Source organism: Phocoena sinus, chromosome 6, assembly GCF_008692025.1.
Source record: "Phocoena sinus isolate mPhoSin1 chromosome 6, mPhoSin1.pri, whole genome shotgun sequence".
In the NCBI taxonomy this organism is placed as follows: domain Eukaryota; kingdom Metazoa; phylum Chordata; class Mammalia; order Artiodactyla; family Phocoenidae; genus Phocoena; species Phocoena sinus.
This window is the reverse complement of record NC_045768.1, coordinates 11,227,388-11,250,904: the sequence shown is the minus strand read 5'-3', so window position 1 is coordinate 11,250,904 and position 23,517 is coordinate 11,227,388. Positions and strand designations below refer to the sequence as shown.

At 40.6% G+C, this 23,517-nt stretch overlaps 1 protein-coding gene across 9 annotated transcripts in view; it reads right to left on the bottom strand.

Moving 5' to 3' along the window:
* DENND1A (DENN domain containing 1A) overlaps positions 1-21,358 on the bottom strand; it is a 540,688-nt gene extending 519,330 nt beyond the window's left edge. For 7 of the 9 annotated variants that reach the window (XM_032634240.1, XM_032634248.1, XM_032634243.1 and 4 more), the window contains exon 1: positions 21,101-21,202. In XM_032634240.1, coding sequence (XP_032490131.1) covers positions 21,101-21,117 — 17 coding nt within the window. In that variant the 5' untranslated portion in view covers positions 21,118-21,202. Of the gene's footprint in view, positions 1-21,100 lie in introns of all 9 variants that reach the window. The other 2 variants (XM_032634249.1, XM_032634244.1) reach the window with 1 other exon arrangement.
* Between the last annotated feature and the right edge of the window lie 2,159 nt (positions 21,359-23,517).

Here is a 23,517-nt window from a genome sequence, read left to right as displayed (position 1 = left end):
TTTCTCTATTGGATTCTGTCTTACTAAGTTGTAAAAGTCTATATACTGAGTTTATATATAAATATATATGTTAGACAAATGTTTTATATGAAGGCAGCAGTGGAAATAGAAAGAACTGGTCAAATGTGTGAGTTTTTAGAAGTCTGTGGCCTGTCTTTTCATTTTCTTAAAGTGTCTTTTGACAAGTAAAAGATTTTAAATTTGATAAAGTCCAATTTATCAACTATTCTTTTTTTTTGTATTTCAATAAAATACCTTAAACACTGGTGGTTTGGGAAATAGACTAAGGTGCCATATATGGCCTTTTCCCAATTTGCATGAAAAAACCAAGGTAATATAATTTTAAGTTTTCCTACTATAAATTTTTCTTAAACCTCTTTCACCTGCTATTCCCTGTCTATTTTAGAATATGATATAAAGTAGTATCTGACTTAGGGAAAAAAAATGTAGTTTGAAATTTAATATATAAATATTTCATAGTATTCCTCAGAATACCATTACTTTTAGGTACACCATCACCTGAACATGTTTGAGCACCACTGAACTAATAATGTGCAACTCATATTCCTGCTAAATTGTTCTTTCCTGTGCAATATGGAACTTTTCCTATGAGGAAGTCAGACCAAGGTGGGAAAGGTCAGACCAATTTGCCTGAGAAAAGATTAAGAAGGGGCTTCCCTGGTGGCGCAGTGGTTGGGAGTCTGCCTGCCTATGCAGGGGACACGGGTTCGTGCACCAGTCCAGGAAGATCCCACATGCCACAGAGCAGCTGGGCCCATGAGCCATGGCCGCTGAGCCTGCACATCCGGGGCCTGTGCTCCACAACGGGACAGGCACAATGGTGAGAGGCCCGCGTACCGCAAAAAAAAAAAAAAAAAAAAAAAAAGATTAAGAAGTAGGCTGCAACCATACTCCAATAAAAATTAATTTAAAAAAAAAAAGAAGAAGAAGTAGGCCATCAGAACACTCTATAATTTCTTCCTTCTTAATTCCAGGCTATGACTACCTATTCTCTGGCACCAAAGAGAATAACCAGCTAATAGGCAGAGGAGAAACAACTTTCATTGATCAGTGTTAGAAAGACTAACTTTATATACTAGTCACAGCAAATGAGACACCCCAGGCTGCATCCTTCAGTTAAACCAGCACATTCTGAATTGTCTTTCTCTGCTGATAATCAGTATTTACTACCTCAGTAGTGCAAACACCTGCTAGTTACTAGGAATTCAACTGGGAGCAATGAACATGAATGACTTCTTCAACTACAGATCTGAGAAGGGGATCTCACTGTCACCCGTGGGAATAAAGAACAGTGCCCATGGTACCCCATTCATCCCACCTGTGGCAAACAGCAAATCTAGACAGAGCCCCCCTTGTTCAAGAGCATATGGAAAATAAAAGACCTGTTAAAAATATTGCAAATGGGGGAAAGAGAATATCATCTCTTGGTGAACAAACATACTTCTGAAAAACATTATGTCAGGAAAGTGGCATACTTAAATAGAACAGAAACATGACTTCAACAAAACAGCAACAGAAAGCTACAAGGGAGAGAAAAGAAGAGGATAAAAAGACAACAAATGAGAGCCTTTTAAATAAGGATGAAAGAAAAACTGGTGACTTCCAAGCAGAATACAAATGCATAGTATTAGACACATTACCTATGGTATGTGGTATTCCTGCTAAAATATTTAAACATGAACTTAAGCATGAGGAAACGATGAGACAAATCCTAAATGTAGAACATTATCCAAAACAATGGTCAGGATTCTTTAAAAAGTCAATGTCAGAGACCAAAAAAAAAGGCATAACTATTATAGCTGAAAGGAAACTAGAAACACGACAGTTAAAAGCAACATATGATCCCTAACTGGACTCAGACTCAAAAGCCAACAGCTACAAAGGACAGCATTGGCACTAGGAAATTTTAAATATGAATTTTGTTAGATAACATTATTGTATGTATGTAAAATCTCTTTATGGTGATAAAAGAATTGTAGTTATATAGAAAAATATACTTGTTCTTAGGAGATATATGCTAAAATACTAAGAGATAAAACATCATGATGACCATAACTTGATACTGAATTGCTCAGCCAAAAAAAGTAAAATAAATCTGTGTAAATAACACTGAGAAGGGAGAGTGAGTGTGAATGTGGAAGGGGGAAGGGAGGGATTACCTAACCCCTCATATTTTAGGGAAACACATATAAGCAGTTTCCTATTCTCATTACTTATGAGTAATACTTAGTTTTCTTAAATTCAATATAGACACCTCCCTTGTCTACCCAAAAAATCAATAACCACTGATAACTTCTTTTTACACTAAAAATCATACCACTTCTTGAATAGTTTTTTAATATAGTCCTCTTTCTCATGAGGCCAGTATGACCTTGATACCAAAATCGAAAAAGAACATTACAAAAAAGAAAAATTATAGCCAAAATATCCTATGACTACAGATGCAAACAAAAAAATAAAATATTAGTTAATTGAATCCAGCAATATGTATAAAAAGGATATCATAACCAAATGGGTTTATCGCGGCAATGCAAAGTTAAACATTTGAAAATAAATGTAATTCACTACATTAACAAAGGGAGAAATCATACGATCATCTCAATAGATGTAGAAAAAGCATTTGATAAAACTGAACATCCATTCGTGACTACAGCAGCTGGCAACCTGAAACACCAATCGATGAAGACCAAAAAGAGCTCCAACAAAAGTCAGCTCTCTCTAACTAAATAACCTGAAAAGGGGCAGCCTAACAAGTCAGAAAACTTTCAGAAAATAAGCACCAAACAATACAGCCAAAAACCACAGACAAACCTGTGTGGTCTCACACCACTGAAGTCAGCAAAGGACGAGCAGGGAGGGAACTTAGATTTCTACCCTTGCCAGGCTGTACTGTATCCCATCCACCCACCCCCTGCCCTGTTGGTGTTAGAGGAAGCCAAGTAGGGAGCCTGGGCTTTCATTATCCCCACTGCACATTAACGAAGACTCTCTCAACGTGGTTTCAGTGGAGGCTGTGGAGAGCCTGCCACTCTCATGTGGCAGTAAATGAGGCCATGGAGGGAACAGCAACAAGGCACCACTGCACCCAGCCAGGGAGATATCGGTGGAGGTCTCCTGGGAACCAGAACTCCCATCCCAACCCTGCAGTAAAGGGGAATTCTGCATCCTGGGTGTGAAGGAAGGCTTAACAGGGAACCTAGTCATATACCCCAACCTGGCAATATGAAGGCAGAGTGCCCCCTTCCCCTTCCAGAGCAGTGTCACAGGAAGCCAGCTAAAGGACAGTGGGAAAATGCCTTCAAAGTTCTGCAGGAAATTTTTCCAACCTAGAACTCAATGACCATATAAACTACTGATCAAGTGTGAGAAAGGAGACATTTTTCAGACATGAAAAGACTTGCAAGAACTCAAATGCACCCTTTAGGAAAGTCCACTGATGTGACTGTCTCCTACAAGAACTTAAATCTGTCCTCCAGCAAACAAATTAAAATAACACAGGGGCCAGGAAATAATGAAATGGGAGAGTGGTGAAGGGACATTTCAGAATTACAAGAATATAGCTGACTTTACACAGATCAGAACAGGAAGTTAGGAAGAAATCATCAGGAAAAAGGAAAAAAAAAAACAAAGTCCCAGTAAAACTGCAAGTATGACTGCAAGTTTGGAAAAAATTAAGGATATGGTGAAGCAACTAATGCAAGGGAGAAAAAAGGGATTTAAAAACTAGGGGAGGGAGGAGGGAGAGAATACGATTTTTAAAAATCCAAATTTAGATATGACTCTTTTCCAGTCTCAAGCACTTTCTGCGCTACAAACAGCAGTGCACATATGGCCAAGTCCAAGAACCACGCCACATATAACTAGTTCCAAAATGGCATCAATAAACCCTAATCATAAAGGCATCTTTTAAGGAGGAGGAACCTAAGTTCCTAAGGATCTTGAACTTTTTCAAGAAACACAAGAACGGTCTACAGAAGATGCAAACCAATAAAACGAAGACCATCAAGGCCTCTGTCAAGCTCAAGGTCCTGAAAGCTTGGGAGACATGCTTCTAATGACACTCCTCTGCTGATCTAAGGCTTCCACGAAGGCCAAAGTCGAAGCCAGAGCTCAGGCTCCCAAAGGTGTCCCAGCCCCCACAAAGGCTGCAAAGTAGAGGTTTCAGTTTACCAACATGAGGATGGAAGTACTCTTGTAGTGCCCTGGGCTGCTCTTTACACAAGGCTATTGTCCGGTGCTATTTTGTGCATATAAATGTAAAATATATATACATATCCAGATACAGGACAAAAGAAATTTAGCATAATTTAAAATTCTGAATGGATTATAAGAAGTTATATGACCCTGATGTTAAGAACATGCTCCTTCAAATGGGATCATGACAATGCACCAAAAAGGAAGAAAATGTTATTCTAGCACCCTACATGACCTATATTAAACAATATTTAAATATTCATAATAACACAATTTTCAGAGTTAACCTAAGGATAAATAAAGGAAAACTTGGTCCTGGTCTTGGATGAGAATGAAAATGACCACATAAAAGTAAAAGTATAAGCTAAGAGAAATTAGAAGAGCTATCCTTCCCTTAGAAAGTAGGGCATCAAAGACACTATTGAAAGTTAATGAGGGGCTTCCCTGGTGGCACAGTAGTCAAGAATCCGCCTGCCAAGGCAGGGGACAAAGGTTTGAGGCCTGGTCCAGGAAGATCCCACATGCTGCAGAGCAATTAAGCCCATGCACCACAACTACTGAGCCTGTGCTCTAGAGCCCATGAGCCACAACTACTGAGCCCATGTGCCACAACTACTGAGCCTGCACTCTAGAGCCCATGTTCCGCAACAACAGAAGCCACTGCAATGAGAAGCCTGCGCACCACAACAAAGAGTGGCCCCGGCTCTCCGCAACGAGAGAAAGCCCACATGCAGAAACGAAGACCAAATGCAGCCAAAAATAAATAAATAAAATAAAATTTTAAAACAAGAAGGTGAATGAAATAGAGGATTAAGTATATTACATTAAAATGTAACCATTATAAAAATTAGAAATAATATAAATATATAAAACAGTGGAGAGGGCAGACAGCAGAAGCAAGAAGAACTACAATCCTGCAGCCTGTGGAACAAAAACCACATTCACAGAAAGACAAACAAGATGAAAAGGCAGAGGGCTATGTACCAGATGAAGGAACAAGATAAAACACCATAAAAACAACTAAATTAAGCGGAGATACGCAACCTTCCAGAAAAAGAATTCAGAATAATGACAGTGAAGATGATCCAGGACCTCGGAAAAAGAATGGAGGCAAAGATCGAGAAGATGCAAGAAATGCTGAACAAAGACCTAGAAGAATTAAAAAACAAACAAACAGAGATAAACAATAACTGAAATGAAAAACACACTACAAGGAATCAATAGCAGAATAACTGAGGCAGATTAACAGATAAGTGACCTGGAAGACAGAATGGTAGAATTCACTGCCGTGGAACAGAATAAAGAAAAAAAATGAAAAGAAATGAAGACAGCCTAAGAGACCTCTGGGACACATTAAATGCAACAACGTTCACATTATAGGGGTCCCAGAAGGAGAAGAGAGAGAGAAAGGACCAGAGAAAATATTTGAAGAGATTATAGTCGAAAACTTCCCTAACATGGGAAAGAAAATAGCCACCCAAGTCCAGGAAGCACAGAGAGTCCCATACAGGATAAACCCAAGGAGAAACACGCCGAGACACATAATAATCAAATTGGCAAAAATTAAAGACAAAGAAAAATCACGGAAAGCAGCAAGGGAAAAACGACAAATAACATACAAGGGAACTCCCATAAGGTTAACAGCTCATTTCTCAGCAGAACCTCTACAAGCCAGAACGGAGTGGCATGATATACTTAAAGTGATGAAAGGGAAGAACATACAACCAAGATTACTCTACCCAGCAAGGATCTCATTCAGATTCGATGGAAAAATCAAAAGCTTTACAGACAAGCAAAAGCTAAGAGAATTCAGCACCACCAAACCAGCTCTACAACAAATGCTAAAGGAACTTCTCTAAGTGGGAAACACAAGAGAAGAAAAGGACCTACAAAAACAAACCCAAAACAGTGAAGAAAATCGTCATAGGTACATACATATCGATAATTACCTTAAACATGAATGGATTAAATGCTCCAACCAAAAGACACAGGCTTGCTAAATGGATACAAAAACAAGACCCATCTATGTACTGTCTGCAGGAGACCCACGTCAGACCTAGGGACACATACGACTGAAAGTGAGGGGCTGGAAAAAGATATTCCATGCAAATGGAAATCAAAAGAAAGCTGGAGTGGCAATACTCATATCAGATAAAACAAACTTTAAAATAAAGAATGTTACAAGAGACAAGGAAGGACACTACGTAATGATCAAGGGATCAATCCAAGAAGAAGATATAACAATTATAAATATATATGCAGCCAACATAGGAGCACCTCAATATAAGGCAACTGCTAACAGCTATAAAAGAGGAAATCAACAGTAACACAGTAATAGTGGGGGACTTTAACACCTCACTTACACCAACGGACAGATCATCCAAAATGAAAATAAATAAGGAAACAGAAGCTTTAAATGACACAACAGACCAGATAGATTTAACTGATATTTATAAGCCATTCCATCCAGAAACAGCAGATTACACTTTCTTCTCAAGTGTGCATGGAACATTCTCCAGGATAGATCACATCTTCAGTCACAAATCAAGCCACAGTAAATTTAAGAAAACTGAAATCATATCAAGCATCTTTTCTGACAACGCTATGATATTAGAAATGAATTACAGGGAGAAAAACATAAAAAACACAAGCACATGGAGGCTAAACAAAACATTACTAAATAACCAAGAGATCACTGAAGAAATCAAAGAGGAAATCAAAAAACACCTGGAAACAAATGACCATGAAAACACGACGATCCAAAACCTATGGGATGCAGCAAAAGCAGTTCTAAGAGGGAAGTTTATAGCTACACAAGCCTACCTCAAGAAACAAGAAAAATCTCAAATAAACAATCTAAACTTACACCTAAGTGAACTAGAGAAAGAAGAATAAACAAAACCCAAAGTTAGCAGAAGGAAAGAAATCATAAAGATCAGAGCAGAAATAAATGAAATAGAAACAAAGAAAACAATAGCAAAGATCAATAAAACTAAAAGCTGGTTCTTGGAGAAGATAAACAAAATTGATAAACCATTAGCCAGATTCATCAAGAAAAAGAGGGAGAGGACTCAAATCAATAAAATTCGAAATGAAGAAGGAGAAGTTACAACAGATATCGCAGAAATACAAAGCATCCTAAGAGACTACTACAAGCAACTCTATGACAATAAAATGGACAACCTGGAAGAAACGGACAAATTCTTAGAAAAGTGTAACCTTCCAAGACTGAACCAGGAAGAAATAAAAAATATGAACACACCAACCACAAGCAATGAAATTGAAACTGTGATTTAAAATCTTACAAAAAACAAAAGTCCAGGACCAGATGGCTTCACAGGTGAACTCTATCAAACATTTAGAGAAGAGCTAACACCCATCCTTCTCAAACTCTTGCAAAAAATTACAGAGGAAGGAACACTCCCAAACTCATTCTATGAGGCCACCATCACCCTGATACCAAAACCAGACAAAGATACTACAAAAAAAGAAAATTACAGACCAATATCACTGATGAATATAGATGCAAAAATCCTCAACAAAATACTAGCAAACAGAATCCAACAATACATTCAAAGGATCAAAGACCATGATCAAGTGGGATTTATCCCAGAGATGCAAGGCTTCTTCAATATACATAAATCAATCAATGGGATAAACCATATTAACAAATTGAAGACTAAAAACCATATGACCGTCTCAACAGATGCAGAAAAAGCTTTTGACAAAATTCTACACCCATTTATGATAAAAACTCTGCAGAAAGTGGACATAGAGGGAACCTACCTGAACATAATAAAGGCCATATATGACAAACCCACAGCAAACGTCATTCTCAATGGTGAAAAACTGAAAACATTTCCACTAAGATCAGGAACACGACAAGGATGTCCACTCTCACCACTATTATTCAACATAGTTTTGCAAGTCCTAGCCATGGCAATCAGAGAAGAAAAAGAAATAAAAGGAATACAAGTTGGAAAAGAAGGAGTAAAACTGTCACTGTTTGCAGATGACATGATACTATACATAGAGAATCCTAAAGATGCCACCAGAAAACTACTAGAGCTAATCAATGAATTTGGTAAAGTTGCAGGATACAAAATTAATGCACAGAAATCTCTTGCATTCCTCTACACTAATGATGAAAAATCTGAAAGAGAAATTTAGGAAACACTCCCATTTACCATTGCAACAAAAAGAATAAAATATGTAGGAATAAACCTACCTAGGGAGACAAAAGACCTGTATGTAGAAAACTATAAGATACTCATGAATGAAATTAAAGATGATACCAACAGATGGAGAGATATACCATGTTCTTAGCTTGGAAGAATCAATATTGTGAAAATGACTATACTACCCAAAGCAATCTACAGATTCAATGCAATCCCTATCAAATTACCAATGGCATTTTTTATGGAACTAGAACAAAAAATCTTAAAACTTGTATGGAGACACAAAAGCCCCCAAATAGCCAAAGCAGTCTTGAGGGAAAAAAACAGAGCTGGAGGAATCAGACTCCCTGACTTCAGACTATACTACAAAGCTACAGTAATCAAGACAATATGGTACTGGCACAGAAACAGCAATATAGATCAAGGGAACAAGATAGAAAGCCCAGAGATAAATTGACGCACCTATAGTCAACTAATCTACGACAAAGGAGGCAAGCATATAAAATGGAGAAAAGACAGCCTCTTCAATAAGTGGTGCTGAGAAAACTGGACAGCTACATGTAAAAGAATGAAGTTGGAATACTCCCTAACACCATACATAAAAATAAACTCAAAATGGATTAGAGACCTAAATGTAAGACTGGACACTATAAAACTCAGAGGAAAACATAGGAAGAACACCCTTTGACATAAATCACTGCAAGATCTTTTTTGATCCACCTCTTAGAGTAATGGAAATAAAGACAAAAATAAACAAATGGGACCTAATGAAACTTCAAAGCTTTTGCACAGCAAAGGAAACCATAAACAAGACGAAAAGACAACCCTCACAATGGGAGAAAATATTTGCAAACGAATCAACGGACAAAGGATTAATCTCCAAAATATATAAACAGCTCATGCAGCTCAATACTATAAAAAAAAAAAACCCAATCAAAAAATGGGCAGAAAGCCTAAACAGACATTTCTCCAAAGAAGACATACAGATGGCCGAGAAGCACATGAAAAGCTGCTCAACATTACTAATTATTAGAGAAATGCAGATCAAAACTACAGTGAGGTATCACTTCACACCAGGTAGAATGGGCATCATCAGAAAATCTACAAACAACAAATACTGGAGAGGGTGTGGAGAAATTGCATTGTTGGTGCGAATGTAAATTGATACAGCCACTATGGAGAACAGTATGGAGGTTCCTTAAAAAAACTAAAATCAGAATTACCATATGACCCAGCAATTCCACTACTGGGCATATATCCAGAGAAAACCATAATTCAAAAAGACACATGCACCCCAATGTTCACTGCAGCACTATTTACAATAGCCAGGTCATGGAAGCAACATAAATGCCCATCAACAGACAAATGGATAAAGATGTGGTACATATATACAATGGAATATTACTCAGCCATAGAAAGGAACGAAATTGGGTCATTTGTAGAGAAGTGGATGGATCTAGAGACCGTCATATAGTGAAGTAAGTCAGAAAGAGAAAAACAAATATCGTATATTAGCACATATATGTGGAACCTAGAAAAATGGTACAGGTGAACTGGTTTGCAGGGAGAAATAGAGACACAGATGTAGAGAACAAGCGTATGGACACCAAGGGGGGAAAGCGGCAGGGAGGTGGTGGTGGTGTTGTGATGAATTGGGAGATTGAGATTGACATGTATACACTAATATGTATAAAATGGATAATAAGAACCTGCTGTATAAAAAAATAAATAAAATAAAATTCAAAATAAAACAGTGGAAGAGGAAGGAGAGAAGTATTATAAAGGTACTCATCATCTTTCATTTCAGGGTATCAACAAATACTATCTAAAGTTAATTAAATTAAGAGACAGAGATGTATCTAAGCGTTATAGGTTAACCACCAGAAGAACTGAAAATAAAATCAGTTAGTAGAGGCTGTTCCTGAAGGAGTGTGGGGTAGGGTAGAGAATTACTGCTCTTCATCATGAGCTCTTACAACTATTTGATTTGTTAACATGTGCATTTATATCTTTGACTAAAATAATTTTTAACGTTCGACAAACACATTCTGTTGGTGAAGCTGTAAGGCAACCAGGCACTATCATATATGGGTATATGAACTGGCTCAACCTGTGTGGAGGAGAATCTGACACTTTTCACTATAGTAAAATTTTACTTTACTATTTTACAATTTTACTAAAGTGAAATTACATATAAATTTACTCTATGACCCAGCAATCCCACTTCTAAAAATCTATCCCAATGGTATAATGGTATAAATACAAAAAAGACAGATACACAAGACTATTCATTATAGCATCATATAACACTGGAAGCAACCTAAATGACCATCAGCATGAGACTGGTTGAATAACCAACCCATGGACCATCCATCCAATGGAGTACTATGCTGTCGCTACAGAGAATAAGGATGACCTATATGTACTACTACAAGTGATCTCTTTAGAGGGTATAAAATGAGAAAAGTAAAGGAGAAAAGTGCACACAAAATGCTATCATTTCTCTGAAGGGTTGGTGAGGGGAAGTATGAATATACTTACGTGTTTACTTTTTTCTAATGAAATTAAAAATGAAAAAAAATTTTTAAACTAGTTACCTACAGAGGAGGGAAGAAACAGGGTGGTGTGGGAAGGATAGAAGTTAGACTTTTCTGAATATACCTTTTTTGTAGATTTGGCTTTGAAACCATAGAAGTTTTTTATATAATTATAAAACAAAATTATTTTTAAAAAGAAATCCCAAAAGATTGAGAGAAAAAAAAAAAAAACACTATGAATTGAGTTGGTGACACAACCACAGAGGAACTATTTCTAGTTTTAAAACAGTAACTACCATATATTCCTAATGTGATATACTCTAAGGACAAAAAGAATCGCCAAATTGAAAAAAAAAACCAAAAACCTGTTTTCAGTACATATTATTGGTGGTAATGTTGGTATTGCTGTTGAGTTTTTGGATATTGTGGGATAAAGCAAAAAGAGTACTTCTGTTGGTGTCACTGGAAATCAGGACTTTCGACATGAGTGATAAGAGATTCAGATGTAAGAATAATGAGGTTAAATTAAAATGCTATGGTCTTGAATTGTAAATACCAATGTGAACATGTGATGTAGTTACCTTAAATACACAGACACACACAGACACACACACACACACACACACACACACTCTTCCTAGTTCTGACCCCTGGAGAAGCCTAGAAATAATGCTACTAGGTTATTTCTAGTAGCAAATAATAATATTTGCTACTAGAAATAACCTAGTAGCAAATAATAATATTTGCTACTAGAAATAACCTAGTAGCAAATAATAATATTTGCTACTAGAAATAACCTAGTAGCAAAAAAAAAAAAAAAAAAAAGTTCTAAAACCCAGACTCTAATCTCTAACACCATTTCCCACCAAAAGGAAGCAAGACTCCTTAGAGGAACAGCAGAAAACAGGTCTGGAGCAGGAAACATGCAAGATGAGTCTGCAACATCTCATCATACCAAAAGGCAAGGGAGCTACTAAAAACTACTGAGATTCTGTCAAAAGGACTCTAGAGGGCTTCCCTGGTGGCGCAGTGGTTGAGAGTCCGCCTGCCGATGCAGGGGACACGGGTTCGTGCCCCGGTCTGGGAGGATCCCGCGTGCCGCGGAGCGGCTGGGCCCGTGGGCCGTGGCCGCTGGGCCTGCGCGTCCGGAGCCTGTCCTCCGCAGCGGGAGAGGCCGCAGCGGTGAGAGGCCCGCGTAACGCATAAAAAAAAAAAAAAAAAAAAAAAAAGGACTCTAGAAATTAACTTAAAGAAGCTTCCACTAGACAAAGACAGGGCAAATTAACATCAATGAGGATAACTACAGCAGAGTGAAATATAGCAAACAGGTTTAAATCTATGCGTTTCACGTGACAGAAAGAAAAGAATCAGTCACCTTGGGAAAATGCTAGGAAACTAACTCGGTCTGAAAAATGAATAAACTGAATCAAATATTTATTCTGCCTTTCCTATATGAACTGCACCTTAGGGTAACCAAACAGTTGATATGAAGAAGTTTTTCTTTATAGAAGTATTCTAGCTAATATCAAGAAGAAATGATGGAAATAAAATATCACCATTTTATAGCCCCTAATAAATTAATGGATCAAAAAGAGATAACCAGACATACTTTACTTCAAAATAATCTAGGACTAGGAGGCAGAGGAGCATTATGGTCAGTTATCTATAAATGGAACTAAGAAAGCCATAAATTAGTAAGTGCTGAAACTGAGTGATGGGCATTTGGGGGCTCATTATACTATTCTCTCTACTATTATAATGTTTAAATTTTTCCAAAATAAAAAATTTGAATAATTTTAGCACTCAGAAAAGAAGGAATGAAGTTATATTAAAAAGACAAGAAGTGAACACTGATACCAGCTAAACAGATAAATATAAATGGGGTAAATCTTTTCTAAAACTGAATAAAATTTTTAGTTATTGGTGAAAGAGGAGGCATAAAATATTCTTAAATGCTATTATTTTAATTATTTACATGCTCATCTTATCTCTCTTAGTAGACTTTAAGCTTCTTTTCTCCCAACCAGTAAGAGAAATAGTGCTTTGCACATACCAGGATCACAAACCTTCCAATAAATTCAGTAAAATATACAACACATCATCCTAACATACTCACAGAGAAAAAGCAAATACTTTGTCTTTTAAAAAAAAAAAAACTATAAAAAGGAACACTTGCTTTCTTTTGACTTTTTTTTTTAACCCTAGGTTCTTCAGATAAGAGTGTCCCATCCACTCCAAACAATATTAATGACAGCTGCCATTTACTAAACGGTCATTTTTCTGCTGAGGGCTAGACATATAAGGTTGCTTTTAATCCTCACAACAACACTAGAGGTGAATTTATTAGCTTCCTTTTATAAATTAAAAAACTGAGGCTCAGAAACTTAGAACTCAGATGGGGATCGTGCGTGTTTGTGGGGACTCAAAGCCTAGCGTCTCCGAGGCCCACATCCCCCTCGCTCCTCTCACGCCCTGGAGTACAAGAACTGTTTGCTTGAAGTCAAACAGCATCCTTCTCTAGATTGGCTTCCTTCCTCCTATTTATTCATAGTCTAGGCGAGATCAATGCAACATCCCTGAAACCTTTCCTGTGGCTAAAGTGAGTTCAGAAGTTTATTTTTTCTCTTCCTAAATCTAACGTGGACAAATTTCCCCTCAGCAACTTGGCCCAGCCCACTAGAAATCTTACTCATCTAACCAAGCACACACGTTCACTACGGCGCCCATAAAGATTTCTTCCTTTCTCACCACAGACTAAAATGCCTTCTCCCAATTATAACTTTTCACTTCTCCTCAGAAAAGCAAACACATTATATAACCAGTCCTCACCTTCCAAACACTCATTTATAATATAACTTTGCTAACCTTGGCAAGTCATCTTTGATTCTTCTCTCACCTCTTACATGTAAGTTGTCACCAGGTCTTGTTAATTCTCCCTAAAATCTCTCTCAAAGTCGTCCCTTTTCTTTTGAAAACTAAAACCTCACTTTGGACCTTGATCTTCTGCAGTATAAACACTTCCATAAACCAGTGGTCTCCAACTTTTTGCACACATTCCTCCCTATCAGTAAAAAAATTTGAGCATACATCTGATATATGTATTTTTATTTATAAATTATAAGAATGTCTTACTACACTCATCTATAGTATATTATTAGAAAACACAAAAACAAATTTTGAAGATTGATATAGAAACAAATATAGGTTCTAATATATTTTTTTCACACCCCCACGGATCATGCTGCACAACCCAGAGACATCACTATCCTAAACTACTGCTGCCCGAGTAATCTTCCTAAAAACCCAAGTCTCATCATACTACATTCCCAACTCAATCCTTCAATGCCATGAGATCCCAGTAGCACAAACCTGCTTTTTCAACTTCAACACCTATAATCTTTTCCCACATATTCTGTATTTCAGCTATACCTGTAATCTCCCTATCTCTTTTACACACACAGTTCCTTTCATCTGGAATGTCCTCATGGCTGACATACATAACAGTATCTCTAAGAGAAAAATACATTTTGTTTGTTTGGTTTGGTTTGGTTTTGGCTGCACCGTGCTGCATGTGGTGTCTTAGTTCCCCAACCAGGGATCGAAACTGTGCCCCCTGCATTAGAAGCGTGGAGTCTTAACCACTGGACCACCAAGGAAATCCCAAAAATACATTCTAACTGCCATAACCAAATTACAAATAAACTTTTGGGATGTAACCTACCTTTTCTATAAGAACTCATATATTTTGAACATTTATTTTGTTACTTCCTTTATTTGGCTCCTTTTCAAGTCCATACTTAGAAATACTTAGAAAGAATGGGTATGGATTTCAATTAAAGTAGAGGAGACCAACTTTGCTTTGTTTCCTTTGGTTTACTTCCTTGTTTATCTTTCCATTTTAGAACAAAATCCTATTAAGCAGAAAGGATGTTTCAAATCCAGAGATTAGTTCCCCCTAGGGCCAGGTAAAAGGCTGAACCTTTGCAACTCACAAGAATTCCAGCCGGGAACTTACACACAGATTTAACAGTGTGAATAAAAACATGTTTTCCTACAGCAATACTACAGGTTTTTATCTTCCCTGTTTCAACCTTCCTATCTGCTGTGCAAACCCCTCCAAGTTGACTGCAATGACTCAAATTAGAATGATGGAGTTGCAGCAAAACATTTTCCAGAAAAGTCATGAAAATTCAAGGGACTCCTTCTGGGTACTAATAATGGGGAGCTCAGTCTCCAGCAAGACTTCTGTTCTACCACCCCAAGTCTTTGTACTCTCTTCTATGGAGACTGGGAGGGGAGCACCGTGGTGGAAAGAGGAAAAAGAGGCAGGGGACGGCCCTGGAGAGGAAGTCACATTTCAACTCCCTAGTCTTATCCCACAGAAGGAAGATATGTCAGTTGTGCTACACAACAGGCCCCAAGAAGAAGCCAGCCTGTGGTGCATTTTGGTAATGGAATCTTTTAATGGGCTATCCAGAAAAAGCGTGGAGCAGAGCAATCTTAAAAAGCCAAGGCTGCTTCTCTGTATCAGAAAACAATGATGGGCTTATCCCCATTTCCAAGTCATAAAACTTCCGCTGTTCTTCCCCCAGAAATCCCTCCTCCCTTCTCGAAATCTCACTTTTCTTTCAGTTCCAGTTTCACCCTCTTCTGAGAGCCTATCTCTGTCTACTCTGATCTTTCGTTTTCTACACAACTCATGTGGACCAAATCATAACCACAATGAGATATCACTTTACACAAAGTGGTGCAATTGCTTTGGAAAACAGTTTAACAGTTCCTTAAAAAGGGTTACCATATGATCTAGCAATTCCACTCCTAGGTATATACCCAAGAGAAATGAAAACATATGTCCAAACAAAATGTTCACATCAACATTATTCCTAACAGTGAAAAAGTGGAAACAACCCAAATACCTAACAACTGATGAATGGATGAATAAAATGTGGTTTAACCATACAATGAAATATTATTCAATGATAAAAAGTAATGAAATGCTCATATATGCTATATCATTAATAAACTTGGGAACCATTACGTTCAGGGAAAGACAAAGGATTATATTTTATATGATTCCATTTATATGAAATGCCCAGAATTGACAAATCTATAGCAACAATAAGTAGGTTAGTGCTTGCCTATGGCTGAGAAGGTTTGGGGGGAATGGGGAGTGACCACTAATGGGTATGGGGTTTCTTTCTGGAGTGATGAAAATGTTCTGGATTTGGATAGTGGTATTTGGAGTATACTGAAAACCATTTAATTATATACTGTAAAAGAATAAGTGTTATACTACGGTTTATTTAATAAAGTTGTTTGCAGATTACCACAGCCTACAAGGCCCTGCTCAGGGCCCCAGTCTCTCTCTGACCTCACCCCAGCCCCCCAGTCATCAGTCACTACCCAAACCCACTAACAGTTCCTGGAATCCCTCTAGGGTTTTCTTGCCTCAGGTAAGCCCCACCCTGCCTGGAATGAAGTCTTGTGAGTTTCTTTACATGGCAAATGACTTCTCATCCTTTAAGTCTCAGCTCAAATGTCATCTCCACAGTAAGCCCTCCCTCACTACTTTTATCTAAAATAGGACAGCCACTCTCACCATCCTCTCTCAGCATCTTGTGTTTATAGCACATCCAGGTAGCTTTACGTGAACTGATTTTTTTTAATCTGTCAGGTCCACCAGATTGTAAACTCCATGAAAGTAGGAATAAATATTATTCCCATTAACTCCCAGTGTCTAACAATTACTGGCATTTTAGTGTCTTATTAGGTGGTAATTAACATTTTTATTTCCCTAATGTGTCCTGTCTTCACACATACTGCACCCTCTATTGAGACTACTACCACTACTGCCACCACCGTCACTACCATGATCACCACAGCCATCACCATGGCTTCTACTCCCTCTGCCACCATTCTTACCCCTTTCACACCCTTACTCATCTCTCCTGTCTCAACTGAAACATCATCTTGATGAAGCATTCTTTCTTTGGAAGCCCTCCTTAGGAGACAGTCTCTCCTTCACTTATTCACCTATTCATCACAGGCTCCATCTCCACTATAGCAATGATCTTACCGTCTGACACTCAGGTTTCCTGGTGGGGAGGGGACTTGGAGGGAGTTGGTTTTGTTTTACACTCCTGTCTCACTACTACTTTGGAGAGCCTTAAAGCAAAATCTTTTCATTTTTGTGTCCCTAGTACTTAGCATACTACCGGGCAGAATAAACACCACCACAAAGCCCAATCAGCGGCCCTGTCCTGTCTGTATGCCTTCATATCTTTGAGTATGCTTCTTTCCAAGCCCATAAATGTCGGGTTTCTTCAAACTCACTTAGAATACTTCCTTCAATTACTTACAATCCACTTCCTGCCCTTGGTGCCTGGAAACAATTTCTAGGATGTCACCACAAGCAATATTCAACTGCCACAGTTTCCTGCTGTGTGTCTACATTATCAGTTAAATTGCTTCATATTAACCACATTCCAGTCCACTGGGATCACTCAAACACTAAATAAGATTTAAACATACCTGTTGAAGACTGGCAGTTACCATTGCTCCTTTTATCTCTCTAGACAAATAAATGTCTGCTCAGGTTTAAGGTTTAGGAGCTTTCCAGAGTGCTACCTGCATACTGGTGACCTTTTCTTTCCTTTGTCAAGTAGATGTTTGGTCTGAGGCAAGACAAGTTTCCTTTATTAAAATGAACATGAACTAAACACTCTTCAGAAAAAAATAAGGAACTGCTGCCTAGACCAGGGCAATTTGGCTTAAAAACTTAACACTTAAACACTCTTCCTCCTCAAGAGTTCAAATAGCAAACTTATTTTTTAGCTCTATGTACATTCAACCCAGAGCCTTTAGTTAGGAACTTAATTCAGATCCTAACATATTTCTTAAAAGCATTCCATAAACTCTTCCTAAACAGCATTATGTGTCAGGTACTGGGTTTGACACAGGGAACTCAAAAGACAAATAAGATGGTCCCTGCTCTCAAGAAGTTTATGTTGGGCTTAGTATAGGAGACACACAAGGAACTGGATTTAGTGCTACGACAGTGATAAACACAGGGAGCCACAGAAACAGACGAAGGACACCTGGCCTAGGTGGGGGGAGAGGGTCCACAGATGAAGGACACCTGGCCTAGGCTGGGGACGAGGGGGCACGGATGAAGAACACCTGGCCTAGGTGGGGGAAGAGGGGGCACGGATGAAGGACACCTGGCCTCGGCTGAGGAGGGGTGAGGGTAGGGCACTGTCATCAGGGTAGGATTCCTCGGGATGGCATCTGATCTAAGGCCTATAAACCCCCATTCTCTCATTTGAAAAATGTAGCCAACAGTAGCTACATCACAGGACAGTTGTGAGGATTTGATGAAATGGTTCACATAAAGCACTACTACCATGCCTGACCCAGAGACTGTGTTCAACCAGCCTTAGCTTAAAAGGAAAGTCTGAACAAGCACTGAACCTCAACACCTGTGCCTGGCAACTCACCTGCTTTACTACTGATCACATAACAGACCAGCTTCACAATTATGCAGAGTACTGTTTTTAATCAATTTTTATGTTTTAATGAGAGAATGTTGAGTCCTGCTCTGCATGTTCAGTCTAATTCCTGGATCATCAAAACCTTTTTCTCCATTACCTGAAACTCACAGTTCTCTGACATTTCTGGTATAAAATATAACAGTTTTCTTAGTCTTTTGATAGAGAAGGTGTAAAAGAAACTAACAATTACCGACTTTTTAATATGGGCCCAGCAGTCACGCTGATACTGTGTTTATTGCGCATAATGACCCTGCAACAGAGTCTTCCCCATTTTACCCTCAGAGCAAGTGAGGCAGAAAGAGGTATTTGTACAAAGTCTGTACAAAGTTTCCGAGTCAGCAGACAAAAGAACCGGAATAGGAATCCAAATCTGATTCCACATTGTTAGCGTGACTGGACCACACAATATCAGAGATGAGGAGAGACAGCACAGGCGGCCAGAGCGCTCTCCTGCTCAGAGGGGCACCCCATGCTCTCCTCCCCCACCCCCAAGACTGTCCTACAAAATAGAGCCTGCACACTTAGACTACACCTCAGCCGGGTGAACACCTTGAGCTCAGTCTGTTCTTTCCTATCAGGATGGAACAGACGGTCAGTAGTAATCAAAGCCCTGTTTCCCCCCAAAATTAAGGCAGCGCCTAAGAAGAAGATGGCTTCCTCACCACCTGTCCATCCTCATTCCTACCTGCAGGCAGAAGCTACATAGTCAAAAGTCACCATAAATCACAACTACTTCTCATAATTTCTCTCTTCATACTCTTTCAGCCTCACCACAAGCTAACATAATTCCCATGTCTAAGTTTTTATCACTGAGCAGTCCAGTTTCAAGATCAAAAGGGCTATTCCTTATACTAATTTGCTTAACAGAATTGCACGCATTAGTATAAGTTCTCTTGCCCAAGCGCTGAGATAAATAGATGGACTCCACAAAACACTCTTAAGGTATGTATTTGCCAACCTGCAACGTTCAAAAGCAAGACAGAGACCTGATGCCTAGTCGTCTGAACTCCCACTTGAATTTTCATGCTGATTCTGACACGGACTTGCCCCACATCTGGCAAGTTTCTGAACTTCTCTGTAACAAGAAAGGTAAGCATCCTCACAAGTATACTGTGCAACTCTATGGTGGCTTTTGTGAAGCATTTCTAAGTGCTATTGAAATCCCAAGTTTACAACTCTTACTTGGAAGCAGGAGCTAAACTTGGAGTGCCTCTTTAATCCCAATGCTTCACACACTACGTCTTTTTACCTCCCAAGCTTCTTAAGCTCTTATTTGGAGCATGCTTCTTTTTCCTCTCATTTCCACAAAAATTAAGAATTAACAGTGTACTCATCCAACTCTTCCATTTTCATTATCATCAGCAAACTTTTCTAGTCTCCAGGCTGCTGCAGCCTGTTAAAATATATTTTGTGAATGGAGGCCTAAGCCGGTCAGGGGTCTACAAGGCTGGGCAAAGGAAACACTGCATGGACATTGACGGGACAAGAGACGCAATGCTCGAATAATTATTAGATTTCACTCATAAGGCCCCTCCCCTTTCAAACTTCCCTAGCATAATTCTCAAAATGCTGAAGTAAACACATGTCTCAGACTTTCTTACAAGCGGGTTTAAAGTATCCTACGAAAGCTGTTTTAAGGAAAAGCCTGTGCTGCTAACAGGGTTTTTAAGTGCCGTTAAACAATTCTATTACTCATAGAGAAAAAGTGAACATTTGTTAGTGATTAGAGATAAGGCATCTCATGTTCTGGAACTGAGGAAGGGAGAGGCCAAAAGAGGACCTGGCTGGGAGGGGAGATAGAGTCCAAACCAACACACCCAAATGGGACTGCATAAAAGTTGCACTTTCCAAAGTCAACTTCTAGGTCTAGAAAGAGGGCAACAGTGTTTCAATGGGTTCCCAAGTCAGATGTATCAACATTTTCCGGAGAAAACTAACCCCTCACCAGGGACTCCAGATGAATGAATGAGTGAGGGAATTTGCCAGATTGAATTACAAAACCTTTCCAACGGTTATCAAGATCAGGTGCTCGGTTACAGCACAGAGGTATCTTCCCTCACAGCTTTTGGCACTCGCTGTGGGGAGACTTGCATAGATAGAAGGGGCACACAGGAGCAGAGAGAAAAGGGCCTTCCTCCCCGGGCCATCCAGACCTTCAGTCCTTGAGTGGCCCCTCCCTCTGAAAAATCTCACGCGACTTTTATGGGGGCCCGCAGGCCTTAAGCAGCCAGGACCTGCCCGACTCTCAGGGGCGCCCCAAACACCCATTTGGGGAGTTGCTTCTAGAGATTTCTCGCCCTCCCCCCAACAGTTGTGTGACCATTTTCAGAGGCTCTCTGTAACCCCGGGGAGGGGGCCACCTAGTAATCTCAGCTGTTCCCGCCCTCAGGTGAGGAGGGGACAACTGACCACCAGCGCCCTTCCACCCCGCCCCCGCGCCTCCCTGGATCGTCATGGCAACCGTCCCCCTCCCCGCGTGACGCCGGCACGGGGGGAGCCCCTTGGGCCCCGGCAACAAGTCCCCCGCGCGGCCTGAGGCCTGCAGCCCTTGCCCTGCAGCCCTTGCCCGGCCTCGCCGCCCCTCGCCCGGCCCGGCTCCGCCCGGCCCGGCCGCACTCACTTGATCCTGGAGCCCATGGTCCCCGGGCCTCCTCATGGGCCCGCGGGCCCCGCTCGGCGCTGCGCTGCCCGCCCGCCCGCGGCCGACCGGCCTCCCTCCGGCGCTCTCCCCGCCCCTTCCTCCCTTCCCTCAGGCTGGGGCCCGCCCGCTCGAGGCTCGCTCCCCCGCCGCCGCCGCCGCCGCCGCCTCCCGGGCTTAATGCACTCCCTTCAGCCCGGCGAACGCCATGGTCGCCGGCGCGCGCGTGCCCGGCGCGCGCCGCCCCCTCCGCCTCTCACACCGCCGCCCCCTCCCGCCCGCACCGCTGCCGCCCGTGGGGGCTGCCGGGAAGTGTAGTCCGCTAGCGGGAGGCAGTGCCGCGTGACGGCGTTGGACTCATGGAGCTCGGTGCGTGGTGCTCTCCGGGCGCAGGACCCTAAAGACCTCCCCTCCCACTGTTCTCCTATAGAAACCAACACCTACAACCCCTCTGAAAAGATCTTCATCCCACAGAGACCCCCCCCAAGCTCACCTGAAGAAACCTTTACCCATTCCTCTCCTGTGGAGTCCTCCCAGCCAGTGGCTCTGGCTTAGAGATAATCTGTCCCCCATTCAGGCTTCCAGGAAGAGACAACTTTTTCCTTTGAAAATCCCATACCTTGCAGTAAGTTCCTTAAGGGAGCCATAGCCCCTCTTCTCTGTCACACCAGCCACTTCCCCAACATGGTTCTTGATGGAGACCCCCTTAGACCTTAAACCTCTTAGACCTTTAAGGAGACCTCACATCCCCACAGGAAAGCCACCTGAGGGCTTCATAGGACCCATTTAGTCGCTCTGCTCTGCCCTACCCTTGAGGATCTCTGCCTCCCTTTGTTAGCCATCTGGGGGCCTCCAGTAGAGAAATCTCATGTCACCCTAACAGTCCCTGATAGAGACTAAGTCAAGGCAAATGAAGGTATTTGAGAGCCAAGATCACCAACCTGCTCCCCCTTGGGGCTCATTTTAATGAATGCCCCAATATCATCCCCTCTAGGCCTGGAGGAATCACAAAGCCAGTAATGATCACTACCATTAGCTACTGTTCAGTGCATGGGTGAGTAAGTGCTTCTCTGAAGCAGGCACTCTTATTTCCCCTACATGGTTAGCACCAATGCTCACAATAATCTTATGAGTTTACCCCCTCTTTTCACAAAGAGGAAACTGAGGCATGTGTTGAAGGTTACATAGCAACTGGTGGAGTGGAGATTAGCATCCGGGCTGAATAATTCCAGACACGTGACATAGTTATGCTTTAGGATGGCACCTTTGGCCACAAGTCAGAAGACACTGTAGGTTCATGGTTCACTTTTGAAATTAGGCTTTTCTTCTCTTTTTTACACTTTTCCGTTCTGAAATTCCATTCATCTCTTCTAACATTTTAGCTCTTATAAAATCATGGAGTGGCTCCCCACCCCACAGTCACTACAGTAACTAGTCCCAGCCAGGCAGGGAACAGAAAGCAAGAACTCCTTTTGGAGTTACATTCTGGATAAAGATAATATCTCTCTTTTGCCTATGCCCTGAGGCTATTGAAAGCACAGAATGAAGTTTTTTGAATTCAGACAAACAAACAAAAATTTTAAATGTCCAAACTGCCATTTTGAATTCAAATCTTTTGCATCCAGACACCAACACTGACTTATAAACAACCCCAGGAGCAAAGCTCTGCTAGACAGGCAGGGCTTCTGTGGTGTTTATTCACCTAGTTTCCTATGAACCCTGTCCAAGGAACAGTTGTTATCAAGATCTTGCCTGGAATGAGCAGCCAGTTCAAAAGCTCTGAGCAGGAGACTATAAAGAAAACAGAGTTACTTGGTAGAGGGCAAAGCTGGCTGCTTTTCAAAGGAGGTTGTAGCCATCCTGGCCACAAAAATGTCTGAGTGCCTGCTGGGTGGTGGTGGTGGTGGTGGTGTGTGTGTGTATGACAGAGGGGGAGACTGGATGGGGAGGGCTATATATCTGTCCAGGTGGCCTCTGAGACTGCAGGGTGGTCTGGGGAGAACGCATTGAACTGGGAGTTAGGAGCCTGGCTTCTAATCCTAGCTCCATCACTGACTAGCAGAGAGATTTTAAGCAAATGGTTAGACAATCAACTGCTTCAGTTTCCTTCTCAGTAGAATGGGTAGAGAGCTCAAGGAGGAGCTCACATCATAAAAGAGAGTGTGATGGAGGAATTAAGAGGGCAGGCTCTGGAGCCAAATCACAGCTCTGTCTCTTACTAAATATATGCCTTCGGGTAAGTTATTCCTTTTCTTTGTGCCTCAGGTTCTTTGTCTGTAAAATGCAAATTATGGTAATGGCTCTATCTTACTGAGGTGGCATGGGAATTAAATGAGTTAATGACACTTACAAAGTACGTAAACAGTGACTAATATATAGTAAGCACTCAAAAATTATCA